This window comes from Oncorhynchus keta, chromosome 21, assembly GCF_023373465.1.
Source record: "Oncorhynchus keta strain PuntledgeMale-10-30-2019 chromosome 21, Oket_V2, whole genome shotgun sequence".
Lineage (NCBI taxonomy): Eukaryota > Metazoa > Chordata > Actinopteri > Salmoniformes > Salmonidae > Oncorhynchus > Oncorhynchus keta.
Genome location: NC_068441.1, coordinates 42,216,895 through 42,229,277, shown reverse-complemented (window position 1 = coordinate 42,229,277; position 12,383 = coordinate 42,216,895). Strand labels below are relative to the sequence as shown.

General features: G+C 41.5%; 1 protein-coding gene across 1 annotated transcript in view; it reads right to left on the bottom strand.

Moving 5' to 3' along the window:
* Positions 1-9,888, bottom strand: part of LOC118400578 (thioredoxin reductase 1, cytoplasmic-like) — a 28,045-nt gene extending 18,157 nt beyond the window's left edge. The window contains exons 1-6 of the mRNA XM_035797568.2: positions 9,538-9,888; positions 9,022-9,082; positions 5,033-5,142; positions 3,888-3,995; positions 3,425-3,497; positions 3,083-3,205 (exon numbers count right to left, since the gene is read on the bottom strand). Coding sequence (XP_035653461.1) covers positions 3,083-3,205; positions 3,425-3,497; positions 3,888-3,995; positions 5,033-5,142; positions 9,022-9,082; positions 9,538-9,654 — 592 coding nt within the window. The 5' untranslated portion in view covers positions 9,655-9,888. The remainder of the gene's footprint in view (positions 1-3,082; positions 3,206-3,424; positions 3,498-3,887; positions 3,996-5,032; positions 5,143-9,021; positions 9,083-9,537) is intronic.
* Between the last annotated feature and the right edge of the window lie 2,495 nt (positions 9,889-12,383).

Genomic DNA, 12,383 nt, shown 5'->3' with positions numbered 1-12,383 from the left:
CAAACTCCGCATGCGTGTAGAGGGAGTGGTCCTAACGCAATTGAGGGAGTGAGAAGTGAACTGTGATGCTTGCAAATGCACATGTAGAAATGGAACACTAGAGTCAAAGCAAATTAACTTTAGCTGTGTTTGAATACACACACACTTAGTTCATTTTAGTATACTGTAAATGAACGGTATCCATTCAGTTGAGCGCACTAGCACTTCCCCTGTCTACCAGAAGTTGATGCTGTTCCTCTGCAACCTCTTGCTAGCATAGCAAATGACTAGCTAGACATTTTACGACTTTCGTGTCTTATTAAAATCCAATCTGGAGTGCCAGAGTGCTCAGAGTGTTTCACTCTGCCAGGCAGTGTCACTGGACGCACCTCACAACGGCAGTCAAGCACCCACCCAAGCTAACTGGCTAGCTACTTCAAGACACAAATTAGACATTTTTACTTGCCCTAGCAGAGCTGGTTAGGCTGTTTTCAAGTTATCTAGAGCGGTGGTGACTAACTGTGCTGCTGGCAACAATTTAATTACGCCTTTTTGCCAACGATAACTGACACCGGCCATATTCAACTGGTGTTGAGTGTTGGTAAATTCATCAGTCATTCTGTGCACTGGCACACACGGACGAGAGTGCTCTGAAATCAGAGTAGAAAGCCAGAGTGAATGTACGAACGCACCCGAACGTCCATTGAGAACGCACGACTATAGCATTTAGCAACGCTAAAAATGGGAATAATCAAGTCAATAAATATTGGGTAGTTAGATAGCATATAGTTAATATACTGGCAAGTTCGATGTAGGGCTGGGCGGTATATCATAAAATAAGGTATATCGGTATTGGTGCAGGGACCGGTTTGGGTTTTTAACTTTACCTTCTATACAGGTATTTGAATGTTTGGTTTGTTAAATGTGACACGTCATGTGTAATGTACATTTTTATAGTTTACTTCGCTACTTGAGTCATCTCTCTCTCTCTCTCCGCACAGATCTAGACAAGGAGCGCATTTGATGTTCAACCACGAGACACTTGCGTTCAGTCTGCATGGTCTATGCAGCACATGCAACAATGTTGACGATAACAATGCTGTTTTCACTTTGCTTCTCAATGTAAATCCACTAGTGTTCTATAATGACACTATTAGTTTGTTTCTTACGTCAGCAAACAGCTAGTTTGTCTTTTCTTAGGAAGTTGCCCTAAATCTTGTGAGAATTGTTAGCCTCGAATGCTAATAGCTAGCTAATAAATGTGTAAGAGCAAGCGTAGTTAGCTAATACAGCTTGATAATACCAGTGATGTTAGACACCTAAATCAGCATGTTGTTTGTGCAACAGTATCTTCTAAATCAAAGAGGAACATGGAAAGCAAGAATGTTGCTACCTGATGTAGCTAAGAGAAAACATGCAATGTGACCAAAGCTTATAGGGTCCCCTAAGAAACACTTATCAAAACTTTAGTTCCTACCCTGTCACAATAACTCCTCCCTGGCATTTTAATTTGTCGTCATCTCAAACAACACTGTATTCAAAGTGTGCACTATTATATTCTAACCATGGAACAGTAATTCGATTTCCAGGATTCCAACAGTTTTGCGCTAATTTGTCAAGTCAAATCGCAATTGCAACATTTGGTTAAAAATAGGTCCTAGATGATTTGCCCATATCGTGCAGCCCTACGTGGCAGTGTGGACATTCTCAATAGAGCAGTGGTGTAAAGTACTTTTAAGAAGCTTTTTGGGGGGTATCTGTACTTTACTCTTTTTGACAACTTTTACTTTACTACGTTCCTAAAGAAAATACTGGACCTTGTAAACCATACATTTTCTCTGACACCTAAAAGCACTCGTTACATTTTGAATGCTTAGCAGGACAGGAAAATGGTACAATTCAAGCACTTGACCAGGGATGTTCTCTTGACATCTACTGCCTCTGATCTGGAGGACTCACTAAACACAAATGCTTTGTTTGTAAATTATGTGTTGGAGTGTGCCCCTGGCTATCTGTAAATTAAAAAATAATGGTGCCACCTGTTTTGCTTAACATAAGGAATTTGAAATGATTTATACTTTCACTTTTGACACTTAAGTATATTTAAAACCAAATACTTTTAGACTTTTACTCAAGTAGTATTTAACTGGGTACTTTTACAATTTTCTATTAACGTATCATTACTTTAACTCAAGTACGACAATAGGGTACTTTTTCCACCACTGCAATTGAGTGCAAGAAATGCAGAAATTATAGATGTGCTGAAATGTGTTTTGGTTGAATTGAACAGTATAAAACAATCATGAAGAAAGACTAATTGAAATCACTTAGAATGTGTGTGTTGCCACCCTGGGATCACTAACTACTCATAAAGCAAATGTACAACTTTTATTATTCAAAAACTAAAAACAGTCAAATACCATCCAAATTTTAAAAATACTGTGATATTTTGGGAATATCGCCCAGCCCTAGTTCGATGTATTAGTAGCCAACTAATGTTAGGTAGCTAGATAAGATACAGGTATATACTGCTGTAATTATATGCTGTACGGTTTGTAAGAATAGCATAGCTAAGAAATTGGTAACTTATTTGAAAAGTCATTACTTTATTACATTGCTCAACATTTTAACATTTGTAATAATTAGTTAAAGCAGTGGATATGCATCAACTCTCGTTGGACTTCGGCTGCATATTTTCCGCCATTTAATTCAAATCTGAAAACGTTGTGACGCACGGAAATAGTGTCCACTGCTTGTATATTTGGTATTTTGGTGACTGTAGTACGATATCCGGGAACTTTTGGCATACTGACTATATCCATACTATGACCAATAAGCATGCTATGTACTCAATTTGTTACAAATAGTACAGTTAGTATGAGTATTGGAACACAGCCGTTGTCTTCAAGCCACAAAGCACACTCCACCAAATAGTTTTACAGTACTTAAAATGTTTTTGTCATCGCTGGTTAGAGATGGAGTTTTAACGTCCGTTCGAGTACTCATGCCCGTCCCTAGTGTTGGGCATGCATTCCAAGTGACTAAAATGGACATTGGAACCTAAACTGCTGACGTTTGACCCAGACGCCAACCCAATTGTTACCTGTCTCCTCCGGCAACTCCCAGCCAAACTTGCGGGCGTCCTGTATGGAAGTCCCTAGCAGGGCTGTCTGGTGCATCAGCTTCTTGGGGATGCAGCCCACGTTCACGCATGTGCCACCCAGGCCTGTCCCGAGCCAAAGAAACACAAAATCACACATTTGGAGATTTAATTTATCCACATTGACACATGCAGACATGTTGTTACTGATAACAGCAGAATTCTGCAAGCCATTATGAGTTGTGCTTCGGTGGGCCTGCAGCAGTGTGCTGTAGGGGATATGTTTGACACGCGTGACGGAACTCTTCAATGTCTGAAGAGTGTGACACGTGAAGCTCTACACACCCCATGCGTTCCCTTTCGGCGTGGGCACCACATAGTCCAACACCATCACCTTCTTGCCCAGCAACGCTGCCTCCTATGCCAGAAGAAGCACAAAAGGTCAGACGGCCATTTAGACAACTTGATTAAGACAACCACTGGTCAACTAGCTCAGCTTCTATACTTAGTTTTATTGCTGCGATAATGAGCCATCTGAAATCCTCCCTCCTCCCTGCTTCCTCCGTCCTAACTTCACCTCCAAGCTCTTTAGAGGAGGAACCTTGGGCCCTCTCCTCCAATGCACTTTGAGAGGAATTGAGGAAACAAGGACAGAGGACACATGGCTTGTACAGCTAGAAACATCCTCAGACCGAGCCAATGATGGACTGGACTTACAGCCTTCCTTCATGGGCCTCGATACTACACTAGAAAGGTGCAGGTCTGGAGGTAAGGTTGGTTTGGAAAGCGTTATCTGGGAGGCTCTCACCTTTGAGCATGCTAGCCCTCCTGAGCCGCCCCCGATGACGATGAGGTCATAGTCGTATACCTCATTCTCCCCGCACAGCAGCTGCTGCAGGACACCATCTTTATGGGCCTGAGAAGAGGATGACAGGTGGTCAGACACGATGGCGAAAACAATATTAACCCAGAAATCTTAAAGGGCACAACATTTTTCTGCTTCTGGTGGGAAATAGACAAGTGAAATACAGTAAGGGTAACAGCATGCTAATTTATGGTCCCAAAATGGGTCGTCTTGAAAAGTGTGCATGTCTACGAGTGTCAAAAGGTAGCCTAGCGGTTAAGAACGTTGGGCCAGTAACCAAAAGGTCGCTGGTTAGAATCCTTGCGCAGACTAGGTAAAGAAAATTATTTGCTCAATGTGCCCTTGAGCAAGGCACTTATCCAGAGCAACTTATAGGAGCGATTACGGTTAAGAGTGTCTGCTAAATGACTAAAATGTAAAAAAGGTATTCTACATTCAACAGCGATGCTGACACCATTCATGCTGGAGGGATATTCTCCGTGCCACATGACAGAAATAAACCAGCATTTGCTAGAAAAGGGTAGGAGACAGAACACGTGGTGATATTGTCAGGATTATAATGTATCAGGAGAATGTTGCTGGCTTCAAGTGAAATATACACCATTGCGTCATGCTGTAAAAGTGCCAGCTTATGAAAAGCATGACCAGGCAAAAAAATGGTTTCATTAGCTAAATTGCAGCTCAGTGTAGAGGGAAGAGAAGACTAGGTTTGGGTGTTCTTAAGTAGCCATTTTGATGTAAAAAGACAAATGTAGTGCATTTAGATGTAAATTGGCTTAACCATACTTGACCCAAATAGATCCACTCAATCCTTGTTTCTGGCAAACAGACAAAGACTCTTTCGTAATATTGCATCACAATTAAAACCTGTGGTGGGCATAATTTACCACACGTTAAAATGCAAGGGGAACGTATGAATAACACAAAGGTATCTTTGTTGCCAAAACCTGAGATTTTAGCCTAAGTTTGACATACGCTTGAATCTCAAGACAGGATGAACCAAAGACTAAAAGTCAGTGGCACTTGCAAAACCACGAGTGAAATGAGAATGATCCGTGGTTCATGAAAGCTGCTGCGCCAATCCATACCTTCATTGTTTTGTCACAGCCACCGACGTGTGTCTTGTTGATGAAGACATTGGGGACAGTTTTCTGCCCGGTCATCTCAAGCAGCAGTTCTTGATAGTTTGATCCATCCTCTGGACACAACCATTAAGAGATGTTAGCAGAGTAGCAGCTACACGTACATGAAATTAATCATTCATCCTACTCTTCCTGTCATATCGCTGACATGAATACTAGTCATATACATGACAGCCTCTGCAGTCTATAATGTAAATGTACTTTGGTTCTGCAAACAAACAGAGCGTGTTTAAATAAATTGCATAATTCAGTACTGAAAGATATTTTCTATGTATTTGCCAGAGCAATAGTTATGTAATGCACAGTGTGTATTTATACCAGAACAGCTGTGACTGGTAAGAGATCAAATGGCAGTGGGCAGAACGAGAGAGTGACTCAGCACGTTTTGTGGTGGCCCGTAACGTTGACAGTGCATTCTGTGGTAAAACATAACATCTTCACCATGTAAAAACACTGTATATATTTGCAGAAAAGGCACCCATTAGCCTCTTTTTACCTTTCGATCAACCATCGACATTTAATAGCAGACAAAGCCATAAGGAAAAGCTAAAAGGTGAGCTTGAGGAAACAAACTTAGTACAATAATAGGTCCTATACATGTACTACATCACCCAAATGAGTGGATTTGTCCATTTCAGCCACACCCGTTGCTGACCGGTGGATAAAATCATTTGTGACGATTACAATAGTTGTAGACCTTACAGTGAAATGCTTACTTAGAAGCCCTTAACCAACAATGCAGTTTTAAGAAAATCCCCCAAAAAGTAACAGATAAGAATAACAAATAATTAAAGTGCTGCAGTAAATAACAATAGCGGGGCTTTATACAGGGGATACCAGTACAGAGTCAATGTGTCAATGGGAAGGAGGCACCGGTGTCAAGGTAGTTGAGGTAATTATGTACATGTAGGTTGAGTTATTAAAGTGGCTATGCATAGACAATAACAGAGAGTAGCAGCAGCGTGGGGGGGGTTGTCAATGCAAATAGTCTGTGTAGCCATTTGATTAGATGTTCAGGAGTCTTATGGCTTGGGGGTAGAAGCTGTTTAGAAGCCTCTTGGACCTAGACTTGGCGCTCCGTACCACTTGCCGGGCAGTAGCAGAGAGAACAGTCTGTGACTAGGGTGGTACCGCCTGGTACAGAGGTCCTGGATTGTAGGAGGCTTGGCCCCCATGATGGGGTTCCATGGCCGGCCCAGCACATTTCATGAAGCTCCCGACGAACAGTTATTGTGCAGACGTTGCTTCTAGAGGAATTTTGGAAATCGGTAGTGAGTGTTGCAACTGAGAACAAGCTATTTTTTTTTTTTTTTTTTTTTTACACGCTTCAGCACTCTGCTGTCCCGTTCTGTGAGCTTGTGTGGCTGAGCCATTCTACTGCCATAGTTGGTCTACGGAGATTGTGTGTTCGATGTTATACAATCTCCATAGACCAACACTGGCAATAGAATGGCCTTACTGAAGAGCTCTGTGACTTTCAACGTGGCACCGTCATAGGATGCCACCTTTCCATCAAGTCAATTCGGGAACTTTCTGCCCTGCCACGGTCAACTGTAAGTGCAGTTATTGTGAAGTCAAAACGTCTAGGAGCAACAACGGCTCATCCGCGAATTGGTAGGCCACACAAGCTCACAGAATGGGACAGCAGAGTGCTGAAGCGTGTATATTTTTTTTTTCTTGTTCTCAGTTGCAACACTCACTACAGAGTTCCAAAATTCCTCTGGAAGCAACATCCGCACAATAACTGTTCATCTGAAGCTTCATAAAATGGGGTTCCATGGCCGTGCAGCCACACACAAGCCTAAGATCACCATGCGCAATGCCAAGCGTCGGTTGGAGTAGTGTCAAGCTCACCACCATTGGATTAGTGGAAACGCATTCAAGTGATGAATCACGCTTCACCATCTGGCAGTCTGACGGACGAATGCATAGTGCCAATTGTAATGTTTGGTGTAGGAGGAATAGTGATCTGGTGCGGTTTTTCATGGTTTGGGCAAGGCCCCTTTGTTCCATTGAAGGGAAATCTTAACTCTACACATTCTAGACAATTCTGTGCTTTAAACTTTATGCCAACAGTTTGGGGAAGGCCCTTTCCTGTTTCAGCATGTCAATGCCCCCATGCACAAAGCAAGGTCCATACAGAAATGGTTTGTTGAGATCAGTGTGGAAGAACTTGACTCTGGGCCTGCACAGAGCCGAACTCAACCCCATCAAACACCTTTGGGATGAATTGTGACACCGACTGCGAGCCAGGCCTAATCACATCAGTGCCCAACCTCACTAATGCTCGTGGCTGAATGGAAGCAAGTCCCCGCAGCAATGTTCCAAGTAACATCTAGTGGAAATCCTTCCCAGAAGAGTAGAGGCTGTTATAGCAACAAAGGTGGGACCAACTCCATATTAATGCACATGATTTTGGAATGAGATGTTTGACAAGCAGGTGTCCACATAATTTTGGTCATGTAGTGTACATGTACTGCAAATGTTTGTATGTTCGTTGATGAAACGTTGATCCTTAAGAGTACTCAAGACCTTTGGAACCTCGATTGAAGGCAATTTGGCAATTCAATGATATCCCAAAATGTTTGTGTGTGTATATAATATCACTGTTATTAAAACGTAACGTAGCAAGCGTAGAAAGATGCGACTATGAGGATTTGAAAAAAGTCACATGAAAAGGTATGTGCTCTGCTCTGTTTCCTGCGCAGGCTGCACAGACTTCAGTCTCTCATTCACAATGACAAGCACTCGATAATATTCTCACCCATCAGGCTATTCTCAATGTAATCTGGTCTTTACATATAGCTTACTAAACATGATGTGTGGAATATTTTGTATTCATCCTTAACCTGCACTGGAATAGTGAACGGAGGTTGTGTTTGGCTACGTTTGTAATATGCCAGGTACACGACACAGGATTTATGTGCTTAATATAGCAGCACGAGAAAGCTGGGATCCTTTTATAAATAGCGGCCAGTCAAAAGTCAGTTTTCACACGCGACTGTGTGGGTTTATGAGAACACATTCCCTAGGTTCTGTAGGTTATGGGCTCTCCAACCCTGTTCCAGGGGTCCCATCCCTATAGGCTACACTTCAAGTTATTTGGCCACTTCAGTTGTGATGCAAACCTTATCAAAACATATATGCCTATGGGCTAGGCTACAAGATGCATGCAACAATGATTTGAAAAGTAAAAATAAATAAATAAAATGCATGTGCCATTTCTTGACGACACACACTGGACACCATTCACAGGTGATAATATTCTCACCCAGCTGGTGAGAGGGGGGGGGGGCAACAACCCGTATGCACTTGAATAGCGAATAGTGTACACTTCTCCTGTGTTTCATTTTCATGCCAGCCAGGTAGATTACTCCGGTTGTAAAGCGAAGCAATGTGCTTAATATTAGGAAAGTTTTGACAAATAATAGGCCTGGCCTATAGAAAGCTGATGGGCTCTTCCACTTTTTAATAGAGCCATCAAAATGATGTCTTCATGCAACTCCATAGCCTATAGAAATGTTTCACAACATGGTCTTATAGGAACACATTTCATTCCATGCATCACCAGCTATGTGGAGCTGGGTCTCCCTGCGCAACAGCTGATCATCCTATTCCACTCAAACCCTGAATGCCAGGGCTCTCATGAAGTGTTTGATTTTCGATTTAATTTGCATTGATGTCAGCGTGATTAGAGGGACAATAGAGCGCTGAGTACAAGGCAAGTTTGTTTGGCAACTAATGACCATCTGAGCGCAGTTTTGGAGAAGCCTAGTTACCGTGACTTTACTGCCGGTAACAGTCACCCCAGACCTAGTTGGTACAATTGTGATCATACCAATCAATGACAACTACATGTGGTGTGACAGGCATAAATTGAGACTATACAGTGCAGAGTACACCCGTATTCGAAGACAGAAGCTTGACATCCTTACCAATTAAATCCAACTCCACCACATTGCAGTTCACGTTCAGCTCCTTGAACAGATCCTTTACCTGGAAAGAAAAACAGATATGCTGCTTGAACCCCGTCTGTCTGTATTCGCGTGATTATCCATGGGCTATTACTAGCGATAGCCAGCGTGGTAGTCATCCAGCTAACTTTAGGTACACACAACGGGGAGATGAGTGGTGCCTCAGTCAATACATGGTTATAACGGAAAGCTAAAACACTTGTTAGTAACAAAAAAGCAATTAAAAGTTAGTTATGTTAAGTTTTCTAACGTTAGCCCAAGAAAACTACCTAGCTATGGACCCGAGGACAATCTTCCCTAGACCCGACTAGTATCCTAACAGGTCCGGGTCTATACCCGATTGGGTGGACCCGTGAAGAACTCTACTTGCGGGAGAATGTGGCTAATTTACTCGCGGGAGAAATAAGTAAGACAATAGCTAGCTAGCCAGCTAGTTAGTTAGTTAAGACAAAAAGTAAACGCATATGTTGGACTTACCTTCACACAAAATGGACAGTTGCTTTTACTGAATACCAACACTTGATTAGAATCAATAAGCTCCTGTATCCGAGATTTTAGTTCATTCCTCCCGGTGTCATTGTCGATGGGAGGCATTTTCGGACTATTTCTGTCTGACTTGCCTCTTGGCAGCTTCAATTTGTGTCTAACAATGGAAGAGAGGAGCGAAACTCCCTCCAACTGGTTGTCCTTGCGAATCACAGATAAAGACAAACTAACTAGCTTCCTGGACCACTTGAGGTATGATATGGACTACAATTCCAACCGGACAACTTTCGTCCTCATGTCATTTCAGCGCCCGCCCAGTACATCAACACAGCGAAAAGTCGTGCGTAATTTTAGGGCCTGCCTGCAGCCACGAATGTCGAAACCACGCCTATTTCTGCTAATAGTTTTCTTAAAATAAAATCCGAATTTAAACCTAACCTTAACCACACTGCTAACCTTAAATGAAGACAACAACAACAAAATAGTTGTCATTAATTTTTAAGATATAGACAATTTTGACTTCGTGGCTGTGGTATCTAGTGAAAACCCTGTGTGCTTGTGCGTGCGTAAAGATCAGTGTTTGCTTTCCTAAATAAATACTAACACTTGTTTCAAACATTATTCTATAGAAATGTATTTATATGTGATCCAACCACATTATAACATGAAACTGATGAAGCAGTGAAATTTATATCGATAATGCATGTAATATTATCGTTACAATACGAATTCATAAAATTATTGGAGGACCAACAGGCAATATTTTCAGACAGCTAAAACATTACATTCGGCGGCTTTCTGGGGGTCCTAAACCCCGGTATTTTGGTCATGTCTGGACGTAATCCCGTTTGTGTCGTCACAGGTAGATTTTTGGAGGGCAATTTAGCGAACCCTAACCTTTTTCCTAACCGTAACCCAATTCTCCTAACCCGCTACGTAAAGTCAATTTTGACAAAACTGTATCCCTTCAAGACGAAACCGACTAAATCTTCAATATATCTTCTTAAAAAAATCTTATTTTAAACCTAACCAGAGAAGAACAGAAGCCTCAATCAATATAATAATGTATGACCTAACCCTAACCACACTGCTAACCTTATGCCTAACCCTAACCTAAAATTAAGACCAAAAAAATAATTTTAGATTTGATCTATTTTTATGATATAGGCAATTTGGACATTGCTGCTTTCCCATCTAGTGGGAACCCTTTCTGGGTTTACTAGACCAACATTGTTAATGCAATGCAGTATCATTGGGATGTCCCTACACTAAACCCTAACCTTAACCCTTACCTAACCCTAATCTTAATATTTTTTAATGTCAACTTCAATTGAGGGTAGGGACGTCCCAAGGATTCTGGATAGCAAGGGAAAATTGATGGGGAGAGCAGAAAAAAATACAATAATTATGTATTTGCATCGTTCTATATACTACATCTGTTTACACATGTATGTATTACTCAGGATAAGGATAGTTTTTTTTAAGTCTTAGACCATAAACTTAAATTATCTGGATCTGTACTTTTTAGGCTACATTATTTTTTTGATATATGGCCGATATAATCCATTGCAATAAGAAAGCATAACTCAGACCCAATGTTTTGGCTCATAGCACCGTCTGCTGGAAAACAAGTGTACATCACTTTCCCACTCCCAGTGTCCCAACCATAAAATGACCTTTAAACAGTAAATTAAACCACATACTCTCTTTTCATTATTGTTTAAATTAATTATTTGTAACTTAAAATGTTCACTAGTAAATCACATATCATCATCACCCACCCCCACCCCCCTCAATTAAGGAGAATGAGCTTCGAACACACCGACTGTGTTTTGCGTTTTGGTACACCAGAAGTACATTATCGCTTCAAACTGTTGATAATGTAATATGTAGATAGGGCGAGTCGGTCAAGGATCAATTCGGACAAGGTGGTCAATTCAATGACAAGCGAAAGTTTATTCAGAGTAAAGATATCTGGTACAACGTATACGGGCTCATTCATTTGGCTCACAAGGAACCAGCAGAAAGAAGCCCCGATAACAGATTGCAAGCATGTTATGTACAGTACAGAAAGTAGGTTGAGTCTGGAAGTCACGGTCTTTTGGTTGGCCACAGTTGAGGTGTTGTCTTCTTGGATTGGTCCTGTTGAGCCGTCCGTCGTTCCTCCGGGTCTCGTCGGGCTGTTCTCAGTCACACAATGTTCGGCTAGGAAGGAGATCGTGTGTGTGTGCTTGTGTCTGCAAGTCAAGGCTGTGTCTCTTCCTCCCAATGTGTGGGTGTATGTCTTATCTGTGTGTCCTCGGCAGTTAGTGTGTGTGTGGGTGTGGAAGCTATCCTGTATGGGACCTAACATGTTTCACTGTGAAAATACGTTGTCTCAGTTATAGCAATGTAATAGCAGTAGGCTGGTCACTTGCATAAGAAATAGCAATTCTTTACAAAACACACCGACTTTTTGCGTCTTGGTACACCAGAAGTACATTAACGCTTCAAACACAACGACTGTGTTTTGCGTTTTGGTACACCAGAAGTACATTGACGCTTCAAACACACCGACTGTGAATGCGTTTTGGTACACCAGTACATTATTTTCCAATGGAACGCTGTGTTTGCCTTGCAGCATTGCGTTGCAGAGGCAGTTGCAGTGTGTTCAAATTGTATGCATAGACTTGACAGAAAGTAGCAAAATGTGAATGTTACATTTTTGTTGCACACATATGCAGTAAAAAAAATGTGGGATTACATAATAAAAACAGTTTGATTGCATACTTTCTTTACATGTTTTATTCATTTATTTGCCAAGTAGCATACATATTATTTATTCGATGACATCTACA